Source organism: Lithobates pipiens, unplaced genomic scaffold (assembly GCF_037356315.1).
Source record: "Lithobates pipiens isolate NorthernLeopardFrog02 unplaced genomic scaffold, aLitPip1_a1.2 Scaffold_22, whole genome shotgun sequence".
Lineage (NCBI taxonomy): Eukaryota > Metazoa > Chordata > Amphibia > Anura > Ranidae > Lithobates > Lithobates pipiens.
Window position 1 is genome coordinate 301,152,942 of NW_027507784.1, and position 24,780 is coordinate 301,177,721.

General features: G+C 42.1%; 1 protein-coding gene across 3 annotated transcripts in view; it reads right to left on the minus strand.

The window, feature by feature from the left end:
• Positions 1–7,230: 7,230 nt before the first annotated feature.
• Positions 7,231–24,780, minus strand: part of DNAJA3 (DnaJ heat shock protein family (Hsp40) member A3) — a 32,114-nt gene continuing 14,564 nt past the window's right edge. The window contains exons 7-12 of one of the 3 annotated variants that reach the window (XM_077449250.1): positions 24,316–24,380; positions 18,547–18,675; positions 18,318–18,433; positions 14,532–14,629; positions 13,520–13,631; positions 7,231–11,600 (exon numbers count right to left, since the gene is read on the minus strand). In XM_077449250.1, the coding sequence (XP_077305376.1) occupies positions 13,522–13,631; positions 14,532–14,629; positions 18,318–18,433; positions 18,547–18,675; positions 24,316–24,380 (518 nt within the window). In that variant the 3' untranslated portion in view covers positions 7,231–11,600; positions 13,520–13,521. Of the gene's footprint in view, positions 11,601–13,487; positions 13,632–14,531; positions 14,630–18,317; positions 18,434–18,546; positions 18,676–24,315; positions 24,381–24,780 lie in introns of all 3 variants that reach the window. The other 2 variants (XM_077449249.1, XM_077449251.1) reach the window with 2 other exon arrangements.

Consider the following 24,780-nt stretch of genomic DNA (forward strand, 5'->3'; position numbering starts at 1 on the left):
GTGCTGCGTTCCTGGCAATGGTGCTGCGTTCCTGGCAATGGTGCTGCGTTCCTGGCAATGGTGCTGCATTCCTGGCAATGGTGAGGCATTTGGGGAGGCATTCCTGGCAATGGTGAGGCATTTGGGGAGGCATTCCTGGCAATGGTGCTGCGTCCCAGGGCTGCGTCCCTGGCAATGGTGCTGCGTCCCTGGCAATGGTGCTGCGTCCCTGGCAATGGTGCTGCGTTCCTGGCAATGGTGAGTCATTCCTGGCAATGGTCCTGCATTCCTGGCAATGGTGCTGCATTCCTGGCAATGGTGAGTCATTCCTGGCAATGGTGCTGCATTCCTGGCAATGGTGCTGCATTCCTGGCAATGGTGAGGCATTTGGGGAGGCATTCCTGGCAATGGTGAGGCATTCCTGGCAATGGTGCTGCGTCCCAGGCAATGGTGCTGCGTCCCTGGCAATGGTGCTGCATCCCTGGCAATGGTGCTGCGTCCCTGGCAATGGTGCTGCATTCCTGGCAATGGTGAGGCATTTGGGGAGGCATTCCTGGCAATGGTGAGGCATTTGGGGAGGCATTCCTGGCAATGATGCTGCGTCCCTGGCAATGGTGCTGCGTCCCTGGCAATGGTGCTGCGTCCCTGGCAATGGTGCTGCATTCCTGGCTATGGTGGGGGAATTCCTGACTATGGTGGGGGCATTCCTGGCTATGGTGGGGGCATTCTTGGCTATGGTGGGGGCATTCCTTGCTATGGTGGGGGCATTCCTGGCTATGGTGGGGCATTCCTTGCTATGGTGGGGGCATTCTTGGCTATGGTGAGTGCATTCCTGGCTGTGGTGGGTGTGTTCCTGGCAAAGGTGGGTCTGCAGATGTGCACTGATTAGGCTGCATTGGTGGGCACTGACCATTATTTTGCTTCACAGTTCTTTATTTCAACTTTTTTTTTTTCCTGAAACTTCCCTCTTAAAGTGTAGGTGTGTGTTATACGCCAATTAATACAGTATGTACAAATACGCCCAAGCTCATTTCTTCCCACACACAGCCACAAAGGCAAGAGAATTCTTGTTGGGCAGTGTATTAGAGCTTGAACAAACACACTTAGACCGAATTTTAACGATTCAAAGAATGTCAGGCAAAATGGTCGGCCCTCGCGCATGTTCACTTCATCAAATCCGGCCCTCTTTGAAAAAAGTTTGGACACCCCTGGCTTACAGTATTAAGTATATGGAGAGGCTGGTCCTCTTGAGGTGCCTTACCACAGTACTGGTCTGCCTGGGATACAATCAAACCACCCATAAATTGCAAGGAAAAGTCAGTTCTATCATATTTAATGGTTTTATCTTTGATTTTTCTGGGTTTGAGTATAGCAAAATAGTCTTTAGCGCATTTCAAAAATGCATACTTCTTGCTTTTCTATGGCCTGAAATACAAAACACGTGTATTTCAAAAAATAAAAATAAATTTGAAATACATTTTTTATACGGATCTCAAATGTACTGCAATCGCAGGGCCTTGAAATTGTTTTAGACAATTTATAACTGGCTGCATAAACATAACAAATTCAGCTGACCTTTCCTTTGTAACCACTATCCAAAAATGGCTGGATCTGACATTACAGTGATAGTATAGTAAACAGTGTACCCCTCACATTTTTGTAAATATTTTATTATATCTTTTCATGTGACAACACTGAAGAAATAGCACTTTGCTACAATGTAAAGTAGTGAGTGTACAGCTTGTATAACAGTGTAAATTTGCTGTCCCCTCAAAATAACTCAACACACAGCCATTAATGTCTAAACTGCTGGCAACAAAAGTGAGTACACCCCCTAAGTGAAAATGTCCAAATGGGGCCCAATTAGCCATTTTACCTCCCCGGTGTCATGTGACTCATTAGTGTTACATGGTCTCAGGTGTGAATGGGGAGAACAAAGAACTCTCTGAGGATCTGAAAAAAAGAATTGTTGCTCTACATCTACCAGCTCTGTGATGTCGTCACGGAGGAGTGAAAGAGGACTCCGGTGACAATCTGTGAAGCTCTAGTGAACTCCATGCCCAAGAGAATTAAGGCAGTGCTGGAAAATAATGGTGGCCACACAAAATAATGACACTTTGGGCCCAATTTGGACATTTTCACTTAGGGGTGCACTCACTTTTGTTGCCAGCGGTTTAGAGAATAATGACTGCGTGTTGAGTTATTTTGAGGGGACAGAAAATTTACACTGTTATACAAGCTGTACACTCAATACTTTACATTGTAGCAAAGTGTAATTTTTTCAGTGTTGTCACATGAAAAGATATAATAAAATATTTACAAAAATGTGAGGGGTGTACTCACTTTTGTGAGATACTGCATATCATGGCACTGTGTTTTTTTTTTTTTAAATCCTATCCTAAGTACCTTATTCCTGCAGCACTGTTTAGTCACATGATCTTTCCTTGTTCTGTGGCATCTGCAGGGAAAGATCCTTAAAGGGGCTTCTATTACGCTGCTGATGTATGCTCTCTGAGTCTGTCTGCACAGCCCTGATTGGTGCTGTGCCAGTCACATGACTAAAAAACTGTTTCAGAAGAGCAATTCAAATTCGATTTTAAATATCAAATAACAGTTTTATCGCTCCTTAGAAATCTTTATTGAACATCAGTTGTGTTTTTTTGTGAATTAATAAGGTGTAGGCAGAGTCAGAGATGACGGACACTAGCTTCCAGGCTTTTTTTTTTTTTTACTTTACAGGTATTACATTTGATATATTTAATAATGATTTATACCAAAACTAAGCTTTTTTGGGAGTTACTTAGTGAATGTAACCAATCAGCATACTATAACTTGTCCTCATAGTGTTTAGCAATATGAGGACATGGAGGAGGAGGAAGGAGGGAAGGGGGGGTGAGTGTAATTTACCACTGTGTAGAAGCCCATATGTGTGAATCTATAGCAAGGTAGACATGTGCAAAAGGAAAAAATTTGTTTAGTTTTAATTCGTTAATTCATTAATTTCGTTTAGTTATATTCGTTAACTTCCTTAAATTAGTTTTCGGATTTTGTTTAGTTTTCTATTGAATTCGAAAAATCGGCCACATTCGAAAATATTTCAACGAAATTCGAAAATATTTCTACCGGATTCTAAATGATTTCAACATGATTCGACATTATTTCAACCACATTCGAAAATATTTTGTGACCCGACTTTAGGGCCATGTGTCTCGGGGTCACTTGGTGCTAGAAACTCCAAATTTGGATATATTGTAGTGCTAGTACTATTGTGTTTGCATACCATTCTCTGCTCTAATAACTAATAACATTTTGCGACCCGATTTTGGGGCCACATATCTCGGGGTCACTTATAGCTAGAAACCCCAAATTTGGTATGCAAAATTATACTAGCAATACAACATATCCAAATTTGAAGTTTCTAGCACCAAGTGACCCCGAGATACATGGCCCTAAAATCGGGTCACAAAATATTTTCGAGAGCGGTTGAAATAATGTCGAATCATGTTGAAATAATTTCGAATGGGGTTGAAATAATTTCGAATCATGTCCAATTCATTCGAATTCATTCGTTATATTTCTTTCGTATTCGTTGTAATTTGTTATTTTTTTATTCGATGCAAAATTCGGCCGAATTTCGATTCGTTACGAAACGAATTGCACAAGCCTATAGCAAGGGTCTCCAAACTTTCTAAACAGGGGGCCAGCTCACTGTCCTTCAGACTTTAGAGGGGCCAGACTGTGACCTTTGGGAATAGAAAAGGTCCTGATGTCACAGGAAAAAACAACGCCCCATCTTTGATATGAGTGGGAGGCATTGTACGCCATCGTTGGGGTCAGTGGGCAAAATCGTACCCCATTACTGATGTCATTGGGTGGAACTGCCCCATCTTTTGTGTCAGCATGAGGAATTGTGCCCCACTTATTGGTCTCAGCTATATTTACCATTGTTAGTATTAGTAGATGAAATAGTGCCCCAAGGGCCAGATAAAAGCAAGCAAAGGGCCACGGTCTGGAGACCACTGCTCTATAGTCACGGGGGCTGCACAGAAAAAGCAATAAATGAAGAGCTTAGAAGGAGACTGAAACTGGGCATGCTCCAAAAAGGGAACAAGCTGGTCTACATAATCTTAGCCTGCAATGGGGACACAGAGAATATGCAAGGAGCAGCTGAAGGCAATATCAACCATCTATATTCTATTCTACACAAAATGAATAAGTTATGACACAATAGTTGTCCTTTAACTATTGAGATATCGAGAAGTTCAAAACCTTATAGCTTGTGTGGCTTGACTGCTCTACCTCTACTGCACTGAAAGACATGTTATAATCAATCTATTAGAATATATTCCTAAGTATTAAAAAATGTATCTCTACCTCATCATTGTCTAGCCATGGGGCAGCTCTAGGCCTTGATTCCTTTCATTCTTTCTCTTTCTAGATTATATTTTCCTCTCCCCTCTTCCTTTAACCATACACGATCTTATACCTTGTCTGTTTTATCACATAATGCTTACTCAGTAATCTGTTTACTTGCTTGCATGATATGCACTCTCATTGTCCACTCAGTGTTAATTGGGTATAACCTATGGTTGTATTGCCTTATGTGATGAAAACAAATAAAATACATATTTACCTCTAACTGTTGAGATATCATCCAATAAGTGCATTATCAGTTGTTAGAAAGCACACGTGTCATGTAGTACTGCAAAGTAGGAAGCAGAGTCTGTGTGTAACTAGCAAAATAGGATTTATTTTTAATACTCACTGTAAAAAATGTTGGCGTCTACTGAGGGGCACAGGATCTATCCAAACCAGGGGAAAGTCTGGACAGTCAAAGCTACTTTTTCCAACAGAACCTGCGCCAACTGTTCCCTCAACAGGAAATCATCTAAGTATATTAAAATGGGGATGCTATGAGAGTGCAGTAGGGCCAATACTGGGACCAGCACCTTGGTAAACACCTGTGGCGTAGATGAAAGACCAAACGACAGGGCCATAAACTGGTAGTGTAGGGCAGTGGTTTCGCAACCCTGTCCTCAAGTACCAACAAGCCTTGTTTTGTGAATTTCTCTTGGATAAAATAGCGGTCCAAAATACCAAGCCATTGACTTTGATTTAAAGCACCTGTGCAAGATTAAGGAAAACCTGAAAGCATGGCCTGTAGTATTTGAGGACGGGGTTGAGAGCCACTGGTGTAGGGACTCCACAGCAAAGCCTAGGAAAAGATGTGCTGGAAAATTGGGACATGTAGGTACACTTCCATTAGTGTATATAGGTACATTTGTATATTATTTTCACAGAAGCCAGAAAGTCTCTTCGGTCAAAGAAAGCAAAGACAGATCTAGTGGATTCCAAATATCCCCAACTCTGGAATGAGGAGGCACACCTTTCTGCCAAGGAAGGATTGTGTGAGGATTTGACAGAGTTTGGAGCCTCAGACCTTGCTCATGGACTGGGAGCCAAGCTTTGGGGTCATAATGTGGAGGGCATGGTAGCGGAGGAATGGAAGAGACAATTTTTATTAAGACTTTGCAGTCTGTTCTTTAGACTTCTTCCACAGAGGATGGATGCTCTTGCTACTAGTAGCATACATGATAATGGTATCAGAGTAGATCCAAAGAGATGTCCCTTACAGGCTATGCAGATTAAAAGGAGACAGCCCCACAGTGGAGGTAGACTACTTTTGTACATTATTCTGCCCAAATTAATAAGCACTTGGGGAAGCAAACAGCTGGTCAAGATTCTTCCATAGGTGGGTACAATGGAAAAGTCCTTGCAGTCTTAGTGTGTCTAAGTGACCCAAGACTGGAAAAATGCACTGGTAAAAAAAACAGGCTGATTCTCTAATTTTAGAGTGGTGTGTATTGCATCAGTAAGAATCAAAATGGTCTCTTAATTTGCCACCAATAGCAGTGGGCTGTGACTTCCCAGGGGCAAGCTCAAAGACTGTAGCAACTCAAGATCAGAGCCCCAAGTAGCTTGCAGGTGGGGTGCAGCGGCAATAGTACAAAGTCAGGTGCAAGGGAAATCTTGTATTGAAGTAATACAGCAACAGGTCACAACAAACCCAGTGGGACAGCTACTCAGCTGGGTGTATTCACAGTTCCAATAACCAGGAGAAGCAGGTTCCAACCGAACCAATAGCATCTGTTGAGAGGGGGGCAGAATGGATCCTGGCCATCTCGTGCCCAATCAGGAAGGTATCCAGAAAGATGTAACCCTACGGTTGTCCGCTTTGTTATAAACCGTTCCCTATCACTAGTACAGTCCTGCACAGATAGGGTACCTTTCCCTAACCAATGGCATAAAGCACACTTAAGATAGCCACCAGATGCACATGGGCAGCCAGCATCTAATCTGATCGCTGCCAGAGTGACCCAGGAAACCATAGAGGAACCAGGTTCCTCAAGGCTTCCTCTCCCTTTACATTGCTGCTGCAGTTGAGCACCACCTGCAGTTCAGACAGCACCTGCCTGCAACCTAATAACTCAAAAGCCAACAAGGCCCTGGGTAAAGACAAATTTTTTTATGAGGAGGCACGAGAGCAAGCTAGTGGTCTCTGCCCTCAAAACAAATAATGCCATGATTTGGTCCATTAGGCTAGGTTCACACTATTGCGATGCGGGAACGCCGCGAATCCGCGGCGTTTTCCCGCATCGCTCACCTCCCGCCGGCAGTTCACACTGCCCTATGCGGACGGCTGGGGGTGTCAATGTTATGTTAATGACACCCCCAGATCTGTCGGCATATCGCAGTGCGATCTGCCGACTCGCACAGGAATCGGATCGCATGGTGTGAACCCCCATGCGATCCGATTCCGTTGCGGACCCAAAAAAGGGTCCTGTGCGAGTTTGCTGCGGGACAGCTGCGAGTTCAGCCATACTATCTGTATGGCTGAACTCGCAGTGCTACGGAGATCGGATGTGATTTGCTGTGCGAATCACATCCGGTTCTCCCCCCGCAGCGGTGTGAACCCAGCCTTAGACTGGATTGACAAGTCTAGATTTTTTTGTTTTATTAAAATAACAAACATGTTATACTTACCTGTACGCTGCAACGCAAAGCGGTACTGCTGTGTGAATGGGACAGACATTTTACAAAGCGGTAAAATGTTGGTCGCCGCCTATAATGTGAATTACAGCACAGAATTCAGAGATCACACAAAGCGGTTTGTGTGTCCTGCTCTAGAACAGTGACAGAGCAGCTCCACAATACTATTTATACAAGAACAGCAAGGAATGCAAAAAGGTATCAAGTAGCACTAGCACATTTTATTGTAGCTATATTATAAATCTAGATATTATGCATATGTAAATATGTGTTATGAATAGAATTCAAGTCCTCTTTGACCATATAGTAATATACTTGTTTGAGTTTTAAAACAGACAATACTTATGTTGTAAGTAAAACAGCAAAACCATTTTTTGAATGATGGATTGTCTAAAATAGAAAAAAATTAAATTATATTTATATATATATATATATATATATATATATATATATATATATATATATATATATATATATATATATAAAATCACACAAGAAATTACTGAGTGGCAGAGGTTTTATAAGGTATTTAAATCTTAATCAGCAGCAAAACAAACTTCATGTGCATAAAGAAAATATTACAGACAATGAATGCAACAAATTATGGCATTTCCTAAAGTGTGCAAGAAGGCCATTTAGTAGGTTTACCCATTTATCCTTTTTTTTTTGTCAAATTAAACCAATATCTCTGTTCTTCACATTGTAGAATATTCATTGCGATAAAAATGAATACTGCAAGTTGTATTGTAGACATGTTTTTGGAAAGCCATGTCGCTGAAAGTTAGGGTTTAAAACTGGGATTTTTTTTTTTTTTTTTTTTTTTAAAACAGCCTGACAACAGGGAGCATACAATAAGTTCAATTCACAAAGCTTTAACACTTGGCTAAGTATGTCTTTTTTTTTTGCCTTTCCAATTATGTGATAACTTTCAAATGTTATTGGACGCAGCTGAAAATAGCGCCCACTTTTTTTTTTCTCCAGGTGTATGCTTACACCTGGTGTAATGCTAATAATTTGAGCATGAAAACTATTATTTTCCATCAGACCTTCATATTATTACAAACTGCATAGCCATCGTTTCCCAGTCACAAAGTACAAATACCTAAATAATATACCGGTAAATGTTAATAAAACATTTGTAGTTTGACTTTTAATATACGGATTAGGCAAGGGTTTGGGTGCCTTTAGGTAGCAGTGCACCCTCAATGGATGACATTGCAATCACTCTGCGCACTGTCATGTTTTATTTTATTTTTATTATAAAATACATGTTTTTACTCTTTTATCCCCTCCCATCTCAGTGTTGCCGATTTCCTTCAGTCTTTTTTTGTCTCACATGTGCGCTCTCCAGCTTTGCCGCACACCATCGCTCGTAATTAGCTTCCCGATAACAGTGAACCACGCCTTTGAAAATGTGCGTCAGCATGGACATGTGTAGTCTCCAGCAGGGGTGCACGCAACAGAGCGACAACTCAAAAGCAAAATTCTTATAAAAAATTTTGAAAATTACATTGTCATGTTAAAGCTTCTATGACATTAGTGATTGGGTTGATATATACTTTAACCACTTGCCGCCCGCCCTATTACAAATAGACGGCGGCAAAGTGGTTTCATAATCCTGACCGGACGTCATATGACGTCCTCAGGATTATGAGCCGCTGCGTGCCCCCGGGGGCGCGCATCGCGGCGATCGTTGTTGCGGGGTGTCAGTCTGACACCCGGCAACTACGATCTCGGTAAAGAGTCTCCTACAGAGACTCTTTACCACGTGATCAGCCGTTTCCAATCACGGCTGATCACAGTGTAAATGGGAAGAGCCGGTGATCGGCTTTTCCTCACTCGCGTCTGTCAGACGCAAGTAGAGGAGAGCCGATCGGCTGCTCCTCTGACAGGGGGGGTCTGTGCTGATCGATTACCCCCCCCCCCGAGGATGCCCACACTGGACCACCAGGGACGCCACCAGACCACCAGGGAACAGGTAATCCTCCCTAGACCACCAGGGATGCCAATGGTCAGCACAATGGATGCCAATCAGTGCCCATAATGGATGCCAATCAGAGCCCACAATGGGCATCACTGATTGGCATGCATTATTGTTTGGCACTGATTGGCATCCATTAGTACAGTATAACACCAATGCCGCCTATGAGTGCCCACCTGTGCCGCCTATGAGTGCCCACCTGTGCCGCCTATGAGTGCCCACCCGTGCCCATCTGTGCCGCCTATCCATGCCCATCTGTGCCGCCCATCCATGCCAATCCGTGACAGCTATCAGTGCCAATTTGTGCCACCTATCAGTGTCCATCCGTGCCGCCTATCAGTGTCCATCAATGCCACCTCATCAGTGCCACTTCATTGGTGCCCATCAGTGCCACCTTATCAGTGCCCATCAGTGTAGCCCCATCAGTGCCCATCAGTAAAGGAGAAAATGTACTTATTTACAAAGTTTTGAAACTGAAACGGTATTTATTTGTAGGGAAAAAAATAAAAACCGTAGAGGTGATCAAATACCACCAAAAGAAAGCTCTATTTGTGGGGAAAAAATGATAAAAATTTCATTTGGGTACAGTGTAGCATGACCGCGCAATAGTCATTCAAAGTGCGACAGCGCTGAAAGCTCAAAATTGGTCTGGGCAGGAAGGTGTTTAAGTGCCCTGTATTGAAGTGGTTAATGTCTGCACCCTTGCTCTGTAACAGTGCTTCCTAAACAGGTCCTCAGCTCAGATCCCCTCAGACATACGAAGGCACCTTTACTTGTACAAAAGAGTGTAAGAGACTAGTCATAACCACAATTTGTTTCTTTTGCACATTTTAATATCTGCACTAAAAAAATAAAATAAAAAAAAATAAAATACTTGAAATCTGAATTGGCATGAAACCTGACATCTTTTCCAGGGATTGAGCACTGCCGAAAGCTTCTAGCATTCTACAGGAGTTACTTCTTTGATAGGAAAAATACCTCTCATGCTACAACATAGGTTATCTTTAGGTGTGCGTTCAGCAGGATCCATGGGGAAGAACCAAACAGGGGCTGCCTCTATTGGTAGGTTATCTCTAGGTGTACTCTCAGCATGACCCACTGAAACAAGGTCTGCTACTATACATTCAATACAGAGCAGCAGAAAGCAAAGTAGAGGCCTTCCTGTGCATTAAGCTATAATGTATTTTTTTTTTTTTAACATATGTTTCTTGGCGCAGTCAACATATACGGATCACAAATTGATAGCTCTCAGTAATCATTAGGTTTGCCAAAGTCTTTGTACTTTTTTAATGCCTTGTCCAAAAAAGAGCAACTTCATTTATAAAAAAAAAAAAAAAAAAAAAAAAAGTCAGCAGCTACCTATACTGTAGCTGCTGATTTTTTTTTTTTTTTTACAACAATAAAACTTTTTATTTGTGAAGATAATGGCAGTTTACAGCATATAATAGCTGCTGATTTTTATTAAACATGCACTTACCAGCCACTGCTTTCTGTACTCGAGCTGGTTCTTCACTGGTCTGAGGGTCCCTGGTGCCACCATCTTTGCTGTGGGAACCCAGCTTTGACTTTCTGCTGTTTTACAACCAGATTCCCACTGTGCATGTATGAGATGTGTTGCACTCGCAAACTGGTCCCGCAGCCTCCTGGACATGTCACAGAAGTTTGCAGTCAAGGAGGGGGCCAAACTTTCACTCTTATTGTCTAGGCAAGAAAAGTGGAAGTGTGAGCGGGTACCTGTTAGAAATAGGTAACTGCTCCCAGGAAAAAAAAAAAAAAAAAACATATAATAATGGCCAAGGAGGAAATGGGGGAGGAGGAGGAGGAGGAGGATAAGTGGAATTTCCCATTTTAGTTGAAGTTCCGATTTAGGTAAAAATTAATATGGCACATTTGAAACCACTGTTTTCTCTTTACTTCAGTACTTTACTTGATTATTCAAATGAAGGATCCGATTGGCTGCTATAAGCAACACAGACAGGCACTTCTCCCATTAGACATTGACAAATGAAGCTAAAATACACCTATCCTCCCAACTAAAGTATGTAGATCATGTGCTGCTGGTGGTTTCCAAGAGTTGGGAAACGCTGTCCTAGAACACAAAACCTTTATAAGCTAAGGTGTCTATGCACATTTGATATTCTCACAATTACTTATTTTACTGTATGTACCATTGGCTGTGACAACAAGTAAGCCCCCCATGAGAGGATGCACGGCATAGAATATAAAGTCAAATATACTATAACTGAGTGCAGAAAGAGCTTCTGGAAAAAAGGGGGACAAACTTCCATGTATTTTCATTGGGTAACAATCTTTACAGCTTGTGTGACAAATTGAGACAAATAAATTGCACTACAGAATTTCAAAAGAAATATTTAAAAGGAAGAAAAAAAAAAAAAAAAAACTTGGGCGGTCCTTGAAAGTCTCCTTCATTTACAGTCTTATGTGGTGTTATGTATTGCCAGGGGTAGCTACAGTAAACCAAGGGCTTCAGTCAGAGAAGATGTTTTCAGTATCTTAACGTAGTGACATTTCTCCATATTAAGTAGAGTCCACATTTTTTCTCATTTCTAGTTTCCAGTTGATCTCTTTCCTGCAGCACACAGATAAAAATTGGATTTAGTCGGCATAGTAGGTATATTTATTAGTAATAACTTTATACACTGAGAAAATATTACCCGCCTTGGCCCACACCAATGCACCCTACTCCGATGCTAAGAAATCTTTTCCAGAAGTCTGAAGGGAAACCCAGAGAGTCAATCTTGATGGCTGCCAACATCTCCCACCAATTCTTCCCTTTGACCTCCCTCCTTTAAAGGATCCGGTGGTGATCTGGTCCACAGGAGGAGCCAGTGGGAGCTGCGGGGGACCACAGAGCCTGACATTCCCAGAAGTATCAGTTTCAGTGCAGACTTTGGCAAACAATTTCCTATCATTGTGGTGGAGTATCATCAGCAAGAAAGGCAAGTATGTTATCTCTCTCTCTCTATATCTATACACACACACACATACATATATATACACACACACACACAATATTATATATATATAAAATATTGTGTGTGTGTGTGTGTGTGTATGTGTATATATATATTATATATATATATATATATATATATAGTTATTTTCATTCTGTCTTCAGTTCTAAGTCACTGACCCAGAACAAGTATTAGTAGTAGAGTATTGGTAGTATAGAGATTGACCAAAGATTCCAAAAAGAAACCCTTAGTAAAGGTCAATGGGGAAGATTTATGTTGATCCTGCACAGTGTGTGCTAGCTGTAATATTGATAAAATCAAGCTTATCAGAAAACAAGCAAGTTTAATTACAGGTTGCTTTCCGGCACTTGAAAACCTCAAGCTTGACTATCATAGAGAAGTGCGAATTTTCCCAAGATCATCCAATGCTAATTTTTCTTTGACTTCAATAGATTGATGCTTTTTCCTGGTAAGTGACTCAAAGTATGGAGGCCAGAGACAGACAGGGAACAAGTACTTTCAGAGGGGGTAAAGCAATGGAAGCCTCCATATTTTCGCTCTATAGGTTTCCTTTCAAATCTGGAAGCAGCAAGGATTATTGGACATTTACGCCAGCCATTACAATTTTTTTTCACAGTAATGACTATATGAAATCAGGGTATACCACAACTAAAAACTTTTTTTTTTTTTTCACTTTTTTTTTGTTAAACAGACCCCATTGATTAGAAAACGAAATCCTGGCATAATATACAGCATCGGTCTTCACTCCAGCAGCAATCAGCAGTCTATGGTACTTATCCAAACTGCAGATGAAAGCTTCATCCACCATACTGATCAGTGTAGAATGTGATAACAGACATGGAAATGGCAGCCAACAAGTCACATCCAGACTACAATAAGCAACATCCTATCCCCTCAATGCTCAATCAAGGAAGAAAGACATTTCCAAAAGGTGGTGCCTGCTCTTATGCGGGGTACACACCAAGTTTTTTTGTTCAATCCAGCGGGCTGAACAAAAATAAATAAATACCACAACTTACAGATCACCATACTAACACAAGCATCTGCATGCGTACATTTAACATCAGCCTGTAGTGGGGTTTTAAAGCATCACAGCTGAGGTTATAACCCAGAGTCAAACGTTGCCTCACTTTATTGCCTGCTCAACTTCCAAAAACTACACAAGTTGCAAGAATGACACAATGGCAGTGTACAGATGAAGATCAGGAGAAATTGACATGATACACTACACAAATATCTTAGAAAGATTTTATCCCTTTCCAATGGGCACTAACTAAAGCTGCAGCTGGTAAGAGAGAACATCACTGACAAGTAGTCAGGCATTGAATAAAACCAGGAGCATAAAATATTACATATATCTGTAGTGTACCCCCATACACTAGATGGGTTTCCCCACATGGTGCCAATTTAGAACAAAATACAAGTTCATTAATCAAAGACGAGGAGCAGATTAAAATATAGTAAGATAAAGGAGAACTGGCCTTGTGCATCGAAACAAACAGGGCGCTCCTACCGTCATGAACTAAACATTTTCTTTAGTTTGCTTAGGAATCCCTCCTCGTTTTCCCCTGCCTGCTCAGCCTCAGGACTCTCCTTCCCAGCTGCAGAGTTCTGTCGGGTACTGCCTAGTGGGCAGAAAGAGTAGAACAGGTATAAGCCCAGTACAATGCGAGTCAATGCAAACTAGCACTTATATACTAATAGAAGATCTCTGCATTACCCTACCCATAAATCTGAATTTTATTGTGCACTGCGGAACTGACAAGATGTGATGGCTGTACAGTAATACAAACAGTTCTAATTTCAGACACTCTAAGTCTACTGCTCAGATTTCAATTTTTTTCCAATGCACATTTAGCAATCAGAAAAATGAATGTGGTTGCTAAGTAAAACATTGTTTTATTTAGAATACAAGACTTGCCACTCCTAACCATTTCTCACACTATGATAATATAAAAAAAGATAAATCTTCCAGCAGGTATGACATACAGGCACCCAGAGATTTCAGCACCCCAACTCTGTCCAAATGCCAGACACTGGATACAGCTCTAGTTCTTCTAGTTCTTCTTAGTGCTGAAACTTGTCTCTCACCTTCCACATCCAACATTTTTGTCCAATGGGACAGCCCATCAAAGTGATGGATGAATAAGAACCTATGGGGACCAGGAGGCATTAAGCACGCTTCAGCGCTATCAGAAGTGTCAGCTTTTTTCTAAAACTTTTTCAAAACTTCCAGGCTTTTAAGTATTGAGGTAGGGCTGAAATCTGCCAAAGGTATGGATAAAACACCTGCTTGCCCTTCATAGCTGCAAGGAGCTTTTTTTTGAAAGCCATATGGATAGCTTAAAGGAAAATGATGATATTAGTAACAAAAACACACCCATAATCATAGGCAGTTTATAGGGCAGAATGTAAAAAGATTTAACCAAAATTGTGGGTACATTTTGAGTTCCACAGCATTTTAAAACATTCCATCAGTACTCGAGATTCCAAAAACCGTCAAGATTCATATAGCTTCACTTTACCCGTTGTTGTGTTGGTTAAGCCATTCACTGTGCCTTCCACGTCCACTTCATCCTCAGCAAAGCTCTGCATCAGCGTCCGCTGTCTGTCTGACAGTTTTCTATGGATTAGGAAAGAAATGTTAATCAAAGATCAGTACAGTGAGGCAACTTTTTGTCAAATATGATGGTTTCAGGATATTTTCAAGGTCGATGTTACTTATTCTCCTGCAGCACTAGAGGGAGCTAAAGAGAAGACAAGAGATGGATTTTATATTCTAGTAGTACTTAATGTGATTGTAGCCGTATTAGTGCAATTGTGACAGAGAAAATTGAGTACTGTCCGTGATAGTTTTTTTTATTTGCACTAACATACAATTTTTTAGGACAAGCTTTCAGGTATGTCCCCTTCTTCAAGGTCCAAGCAGTACTGATTTACAAATTTTTAAGCAGAATGTAAAAAAAACAAAACAAAAAACAAAACAAAAAAACCTCTGGAGGGAAAGAAGAGAAAAAAAAAGAAAAAAAACAACAAAAAAAAAAAAACACATACAAATCAATGGCAATAAAGATAAGAGAAGAGTTAGTGAGATAAGACAGAGGGAGAGCTATGGAATGGAGGGGGGGTTGCTAGACACAGAGGGGGTTATATTCTAGTAGGAAACATGAGCAGTCCATGTCTTGTCTTCCTCTGAGTTCCCTCTAGTGGTGGTCAGAAGCAGTTGCTGGAAGAAGATGTAAACATTCTGTCATTGATTTACAAAGACTGCAGAGTGTAAAATCTGGTGCAGCTGTGCATGAGAACCAATCAATTTCCATTTTTTTTGTTGTCAAACATTAAACAAGCTGAAGTTACAAGCCGATCGGTTCCCATGCACAGCGGCACCAGACTCTGCACTTTCCAGTTTTAGTAAATGAACCCCACTGTCTTCAGCCTGAAGGTACGTCGGAAACACCTGGTTCTTAGAAAAACCAAGTATCCATGCAAATGGAATCTATTTTTAAAAGTTTACGTGATTTTTAAGGTTGGATTAAAGCAGAAGTAAAAAGTGTTGTAAATGAAAAAATTGATAGAAAGTCATAGTACTGTCACTTTACCCTTTCTCTCCTTCAATACTGGTTGAGCCTTGACGTACACGATGAGGCCCCATTCCACTTGATGGGGTAGTAGTTAAGATTATCAGTTTTTTTTTTTTTTTCTTATGCTTTAAATGCTATTTTTTGTACACAGGAACCACTTTGTCCTGCCCCTGCGTGGTCAATTTTTGTATGTTTAAGCGCATGCCGACCAGCTGCCATCATTATACAGCGGCAGGTCGTCACAATCCCGAACCGTCGTAGCTATAAGTCGGTCCCTTTAAGCGGGATACCAGGCGTGCGCACGCCTGCTGCACAGCGGGGGGTGCCGATGCTCGTGACCGGCGGTCGCAATGACCGCTGGCCACGAGAGGAAAAACAGGGACATGTGTGTGTGTGTAGACACATACATCCCAGTTCTGTGAGGAGAGAGAGATTGTGAGCTCCTACAAGCTGAGAACCACTCTCTCTTAGTCAGTCCTATCCCCCACAGTTAGAACACACACAGATAGGGAACACAGTTAACTACTTGATCGTCCCCTAGTGTTAACCCCTCCCCTGGCAGTGACACTTATAAAGTAATCAGTGAATTTTTATAGCACTGATCGCTGTATAATTGTCAATCGTCCCAAAAATAAGCCTGCCATAATGTCGCAGTCTCGATAAAAATCCCAGATCGCCATTACTAATATATATATATATATATATATATATATATATATATATATATACATATACATATATACATATATATACATACACACACACACACACACACACACACACACACACACACACTAACATATTGTTAGTGGTTCTATGTCTGAAAATACCTTTAATACTCCCCTCCCTCCCAGACTGAAAATGCTGCCGTCTGCTGTCTCTCCTGTTCTCATTCCCCCAGAGTTGTGTCACTGGGCAGATCATCAGATGAAATCAGAGAGAAAAAAAGCCAAAATAAACAAAAACAAATGCAGCCACCAAGTTGAATGGCTTACTAAGCTGCAATAGATTATATTTTTTTATTTAGGTTTAGTTGTAAAGGCAGAAGGTTTTTTTTTTTTATCTTAATGCATTCTATGCATTAAGATAAAAAAACTTCTGTGTGTAGCAGCCCCCGCCCCCCCAATTAAATACCCGAGCTCCTTCTGTCTCCAGCGATGTCCACGATCCCCTCAGCCATCGGTACACTCCTTCTGATTGGCTGAGACAGAGCAGTGGCGCTACTGGCTCCCGCGGCTGTCTATTAATCAAAGTCAGTCAGCCAATTGGGGGAGAGGGGGCAGGGCCAGGTCGGGGCTCCGTGTCTGAATGCATACACGGAGCGCTGACTCGGCTTGGGTGTCCCCTGTAGCAAGTTGCTGGCTGAGGGGCACTCACAGGAGGAAGGGACAAGGAGCAGTAAAGAGGGACCCAAGAAGATGAGGATCCAGGCTGCTCTGTGCAAAACCAACTGCACAGAGGAGGCAAGTATAACAGGTTTCTTATTTTTTTTAAAAAGCCTTTACAATCACTTTAATGCCGCATTAACTCCTATGTGCACGAGAGGGGGTTAAGTTATCCTGAACTGGCCAATCAAGATGGAGAAAGACAACGGACCTGGAAGATGACTGGGTAGGGATGTCAGCTTTGGAAACAGAACAACAAGGTAGAAAACATAAGCATGCCATAATGTGCAAGTATACTGCACACACTTTAACATTAGATCAAATTATCATCTGCCATTGTGGAAGCTTCAGTTTTACTTTAACCACTTCAATACAGGGCACTTTCGCCCCCTTCCTTCCCAGCCCAATTTTCAGCTTTCATCGCTCTAGTGCTTTCAGTGACAATTGCGCGGTCATGCTACACTGTACCCAAATTACATTTTTATCATTTTGTTCGCACAAATAGAGCTTTATTTTGGTTGTATTTATTCACGACTCCGTTTTTTATTTTTTGCGATATAAGCGCAAAAAAAGCGGAAATTTGGAAAAAAAAACAATATTTTCTTTTTTCTATTTTAAAAGAAATCCAATAAAATCAAATTTTGTCATAAATGTAAGCCAAAATGTATTCTGCTACATGTTTTTGGTAAAAAAAATTCCGTTAAGTGTATAATAATTGGTTTGTGTGATCAGGGACATATGTACGCAAATGATCATGCACATATGTGTGCAGGTGATCATGTACATATGTGTGCAGATAATCATTGGGACATGTGATTTTAGTGGGACATATGTGGGGGACATGTTTTTATTATTGGGGACATGTGTGTTTTGGGGACATTGTGTGGGGACATTGTATTTATACTGTGTGGTGTGTTGTGTGTTTACACTAGACTGATGATCAGTGAGTAAAAAGCTGTAAAAAGCAGCTCATACTCACTGATCATCAGCCGGCTGCAGCGTTCTGCTCTCCTCTCCTCAGCGATGACTTCTGTGTGAGGAGAGGAGGAGCCGATTGCCTAGCAACCGGCTGTTTGTTTACATCACATGACGGCCGTGATTGGACACGGCCGTCATGTGATCAGGAGGGCCAATCACAGAGCCCTCCTGCCGATCTGAGATGCGCCGTGTCCGGGTGACACGAGCACATCGGGATAGCGCCGCTGCGCGCGCGCGATCCCGTTCCTTCTGAAGGACGTTTCTGAACGTCCTATCAGAAGTAGACGGCTCCCACCCAGCCGTATATATGCATTGGACGGGTGGGAAGTGGTTAAGATTGTTATAGCCCCATCCCTGACCCACTGACCTTGGAATCTTGAGCTTAATGTGAATATAGTGATCTCCAAAGCCATAACTGTTCACTCTCGGTATGCCTTTGCCGCTGATTCTAATTCTCTGATCTGGCTGTGTACCAGCTGGGATCTGAAAATATGCAAATGATAACCACAATTACACACATATAGCCAAATTTCGGATCAAGAAGAAATTTAAGTTAACAGTATTTAAACCCAACAGCTGAATAGGGAAAAACTTACAACAACATTGATGGATTCATAAAGGCCTTGTGTTCTGGAAGTGCCTCCAAGGACAGCTTGTGCGATCGTAACAAACAGGTCTGAGTGGAGGTCTGCTCCATCCCGTCTGAAGATCGGACTTTTCTGCACCTGTAAAAATATTGTATATTAATAGTAAATTATACCCATTTGGAAGAAGGCAGCAGGACAGGCCAAGATATAGGGATTATATCTGCTGGTTGAACGGAGTACACCCAGATAAATCAGGTGATAAAATGTTAAAGTCTCAATTTACAGAAGAAAGGAAGAAAGCACGTACAAGAAACCTGTTGACTTTTCAATGCGCTTAGAGCTGTTTTTTAATTTTCAACCCATGTAAATATTGGTTTGCTGCTGCCGAAGTTAAACTGTACAGTTCATTCTAAAACTAAAGTGGACCCGTCTAACAAAACTGCTGGAGAAAAAGCACCATATGGTGCCTATAAGTATCTGTGTTAGTCTAAAAAATGAATTTCTGTGCAGCTGTGGTGTCCTGGCAAATGCCCAGGATGTACACAGTATATGCAAGATCTCACCCTTTGCCATTCAACAATCCATTCATTTTAAACACATTTAAGCCGGACATTGTCTGAATCTGGGCCCGTTCAGCAAGGACTGGCCAAGATTCGAACCATGAATGGGCAGGCTGATTGTACCCAAGTATATCCATCGATCGACTTGCATACACCCAGAATGCTGGGATTTTTACATGCGGATTATTGCCAGTGGCGGCAGGTATCCCATAAAACGCTGCCACTGTGCCCAAGGTGTCCTCTTCTCCGGCATGTCCTGTCCTCTTTTCAGCTTCCTCCACTCTATCCCACTTCAGCCAAAGTGCTGAGCATCACTTAGGGAAGCCTGGCACTCTGGCCAATCAGGAAACAGGTCTCACTGACCTGCCTCCAGACTGGCGGAGAGGCAAAGCCGTGTGAAAATAGCGAATATTCATTCGCTATGGTCACACAATTGGGTGGGATCAGGGTGCACTCTCTGCACCCCGAGCCTACCTTTTTTTGAAGCCTATTAGATCCTCTGGTTCTAATCAGGTGCTTAAAGAAAAAAAAAAAAAAAAAAATACACCCCTGCCATAGGAGTACATGCATCCTGAAAGGGGCTGGGCGCATGGATAGGGCGGCGCCATGTGCCCACAATGCACAGGCTGCCACTGCCAGCGCCTATAGCCACTAGCAATAAATCACTGTTCTCCAAGCAGGGATGGCTCCCCGTGCCCCACACGCCAGGGGAAATTAATGGCTCTGCAGCAGGAGCTCCCCCATCAACACTGCCTGTGTTGACGGGAAATTGTGTGATTTTCTTTCAGAAGGAAAGAAAATGATCTCATCTATGGCTGGCTTTAAAGTGGACCTCATTTTGTACTTTTGCTTACATACAATTCATCCAATTAGCATTTATTTTGATGGTCCCAAAGGAATGGCATCATATTCCATGCTGCAGTGTCCCTAATCAGTTGTTGACTTCAATTCCAACAGAAGGATGGAACACAAAAAAAAGAAAGTGCTACAAAAGTGATGCCACTTGCTGCAGGACATCCTTTAGATCCCTTTCACACCAGGGCGTTTTCCAGGCGCTATAGCGCCTGCAATCCGCCCTAAAAAAGCTGCACCATTGTCTGTAGCGTGAAGGCCCGAGGTGGTGCGCTGGCAGGACGTCAGGGAAAAGTCCTGCCAGAAGCTTCTTTGGAACGGTGTGTTTACCGCTCCTCCACCGCTGCTCCCCATTTAAATCAATGGGGCAGCGCTGTAATACCACCGGCAAAACGCCACTATTGTGGCCTATTGCTGGCGGTTTTAACCCTTTCTCGGCCGCTAGCGGGGGTAAAACGGGGTCTTATTTGGCATAAAAGGTGTGAATGCAGAGCGGCATCAAGCCATTGTAGCAGAGAAAGAAGCTTGCCTCATTTTAGAATATTCACAAAGGCACAGCTATAGGTTTTAGTGTGCAGAACACACATCAAACTGACATTATTAGTAATATATGCTGCTCCAATCACATCCTGTAACGTTGTTCTTTTGAAAGTTAAAAAGGAACACTTCTGAACATGTTACACCCATAAAAGCGGTTTTCCATATGTCCTACCAATTTGATTGCAAGATGGGTATTTTAAGCAGAACGAGCTGTCAATTCTGAAAAGATTTTATTTATTGTCCAAAAAATAAATCAACCAAAAGTGTCCGTCTCAAATTGAACCCGCATGTTACCAATGACAAACCTCAATTACCTACTCCAGGAAAGGGAACTCATTTACAAAAGGATGTTCTTAAAAATTCCAGAAAATGTGGGCAATAAGGATAGACTTGCCTACTCAAGCTCCTTCTATTGTAACCCTGAATTAGCTCTTTCTTTTTTTATTATCCTAATGCAAGTAATAAGTGCCCAGGTTCATCTACAGTGAGGGGGAAAAAAAAGTATTTGATCTTCTACATTTGCCTACGTAGTAATGATCAGTCTATAATTTTAATGGTAGGTTTATTTTAACAGTGAGAGACAGAATTCAAAAATATCCAGAAAAACGCATTTCAAAAAAGTTATAAATTGATTTGCGTTTTAATGAGTGAAATAAGCATTTGACACCTTCACAAAACATGACTTAGTACTTGGTGGCAAAACCCTTGTTGGCAATCACAGAGGTCAGAAGTTTCTTGTAGGTGGTCACCATGTTTGCACACATCTCAGGAGGGATTTTGTCCCACTCCTCTTTGCAGATCCTCTCCAAGTTAAGGTTTCGAGGCTGACGTTTGGTAACTCGGACCTTCAGCTCCATCCACATTTTCTAGGGGATTAAGGTCTGGAGACGGGCTAGGCCACACCGGGACCTAAATGTGCTTCTTCTTGAGCCACGCCTTGGCTGTGTGTTTTGGGTCATTGTCATGCTGGAATACCCATCTATTACCCATTTTCAAAAACCCTGGCTGGAGGAAGGAGGTTCTCACCCAAGATTTGACAGTACATGGCCCCGTCCATCGTCCCTTTGATGCAGTGAAGTTGTCCTGTCCCCTTGGCAGAAAAACACCCCGAAAGCATAATGTTTCCACCTCCATGTTTGATGGTGGGGATGGTGTTCTTGGGGTCATAGACAGCACTCCTCCTTCAAACACGGCAAGTTGAGTTGATGCCAAAGAGCTTGATTTTGGTCTCATCTGACCACAACACTTTCACCAGTTCTCCTCTGAATCAGTCAGAGGTTCATTAGCAAACTTCAATGGGGCCTGTACATGTGCTTTCTTGAGCAGGGGGGCCTTGCGGGCGCTGCAGGATATCAGTCCTTCACGGCGTGGTGTGTTACCAATTGTTTTCTTGGTGACTATGGTCCCAGCTGCCTTGAGATCATTGACAAAATTCTCCCGTGTAGTTCTGGGCTGATTCTTCACTGTTCTCATGATCACTGAAGCGCCACGAGGTGAGATCTTGCATGGAGCCCCAGACCAAGGGAGATTAACTGTTATTTTGCGTTTCTTCCATTTGGGAATAATTGCAACAACTGCTGTCACCCTCTCACCATTCCAGCCTTGTGTAGATCTACAATCTTGTCCCCGGCATCCTTGGACATCTCTTTGGTCTTGGCCATGGTGGGGAGATTGGAATTCGATTGACTGATTGCTTCTTTGGACAGGTGTCTTTTATACAGGTAACAAGCTGAGATTAGGAGCACTCTCTTTAAGAGATTGCCCCTAATCTCATCTAGGTACCTGTATAGAAGACACCTGAGAGCCAGAAATCTTGCTAAATGATAGGGGATCAAATACTTATTTCACTTATTAAAATGCAAATCAATTTATAACTTTTTTGAAATGTGTTTTTCTGAATATTTTTGTTATTTTGTCTCTCACTGTTGAAATAAACCTACCATTATAGACTGATCATTTATTTGTCAGTGGGCAAACATACAAAATCAGCAGAGGATCAAATTACTTTTTCCCCTCACTGTATTCTAAATCAATGTCTTTCCTGTGTCCAAATTTTGTAACTGAAGGGTCAATACTGTACCAACATTCCATTATATTATGCAAGTTTCTTCTGACCTTTACCCCCTCCCCCCCAAAGTTTCTGTTGTAACTTATGGCACATTCCAGTTACTGTAAGGCATTGGCGTTGGTCATAATTTTCACTGTTCTATACTTTTTCCCTTTAGTTATTGTGTTAAAAGTTTTGCTGGCACCAACTGTTAACATGCTGTCTTATACTTCTATATATATTACATAACTATGCAATTACTAGATCAGTTTGATGTATCACTGTTTGGAAAATTTTACAGGAACGGTTATTTCTCAATACTGGATTGAAAAACTGGCACAGAATAGCTCTTCGGTGGACTTGGTACTCTGTGTTGCTCAACGAAGCATATGAAGTATGATGCAAGACTATGCAAGCAAAGAGAATTGCAATGTGAACTACTGCCCTCTGCTGACCAAATATCAGAGCTGAAGCTAAAGGTCGGGAATTTCTTAGACCCCTTTCACACCACACCGGCCTTTGCGTCAGCGGTAAAACGCCGCTATTTTTAGCGGCGTTTTACCGCCGGATTTGCGGTGCATTTTGGCCACTAGCGGGGTGCTTTTACCCCCCGCTAGCGGTCGCGAAAGGGTCAAAACCGCCGGCAATATGCCGCAATAGCGGCGTTTTGCCGGCTGCATTACAGCGCTGCCCCATTGATTTCAATGGGGAGCAGCGGTGGAGGAGCGGTAAACACACAGCTCCTTCACCGCTCCAAAGAAGCTGCTGGCAGGACTTTTTTCTGACGTCCTGCCAGCGCACCGGTGTAGTGTGAAAGCCCTCGGGGCTTTCACACTACACACAATGGTGCAGCTTCTTTAGGGTGGATTGCAGGCGCCATTTCTAACGCTATAGCGCCTGCAAAACGCCCTGGTGTGAAAGGGGTGTTAATGCGGACCTACACTGCATCTGAGCACTACAAACCGAAAATGCTATTCAATTATTTTCCTATATTCAAAGCAAACTCACTCATCCAACCATGTCTCCATGCTTTACTTTGCTGACAAATCATTTTGAAAAACACCCCCCTAGCATTTCTGGCCATTGCCTTCTTAAGTGAGGGCAGATGTTTCATGTAGCATTTACTTCCTGGAATCCATCTGCCCTTAGCCCAGACATGCAGGCAGGGATGTATACTGCCTGCCTGCAGGGAGGATACTCCAGGGATGTATGAAAACATTTGCCTAGCCCTGGAAACCAGGAAACAACTGAAAAAAGGTTAAAAAAAAAAAAAAAAAAAAAGTTTAAAACAAATAAATAAATAGGATAGATTTTCCCATTTACTGATGCTAGCAGCATAAGGATTAAAATTAGTCAATGTTGATTGAGAAAGTGAAATTCCACTTTAAGCAATGCAAATAGGATGCAACCACAGATTGCAGGAAAGAGAATCACTTGATTTTAAACACTCCCACCCATTAACATTGCCACCCATCAACACAGTCAGTGTTGATGGGTGGGAATCCCTCACGCAGCGCTATTGTGTTCTGCTGGCAGGGAGCCTTTCCTAGCCTCCACAGTAATCGCATTAAAAAAAATCCGACAGGCTGAAAGTACCAAGGTCAGTCGAGGAATTGACTTCAGTACAACCAGCCTGGCCATAGATGGATGGAATAACTAGCCAATAGTCGACATCTCTATGGCTGGCTATAGTGCCCATCACATATTCTCTTAAGTGCAAAACAGATACGGTCACTACAAAATACAGTCTAAATAACCAGTCCAGTGCAGTGCACCTACCCGAAACGTAATGAAAATTTCTCTCTTCCCCACTGGCATTCGAACAGTCTGCCCATCCTCCACACCTGAATGGCAGAAATAATGCATATATTAAGTCTGTATACTGGTAACACACTGTGAAACTTACATAGAAAAAAACTGAAAACAGAAGGTATAAGCCAATCTCACTTTTAATCACTTTCTTGATAAGGAGTTGGTTCCTCGTTTTGGCCATGCAAATAATTTTTTTTTGTCCTTGGGACAACTCTTGATCCAAAACTACTGGTTTACATAGCACAAGTTCCATAAAGGAAGCCCTACGCCACAGAAGCCACGGTTTTCATATACTGGACTAATAATGGCCAACAAGTTGTGTATGAAGTTTGGCTTTACATTAGACTCCCCAACTCCTGGGCTGCATATTAGACACAGGGTAGCAATTCTAAATTTAGCTGCTTGATTGTGAGTGATGTCCCCATCCTTATA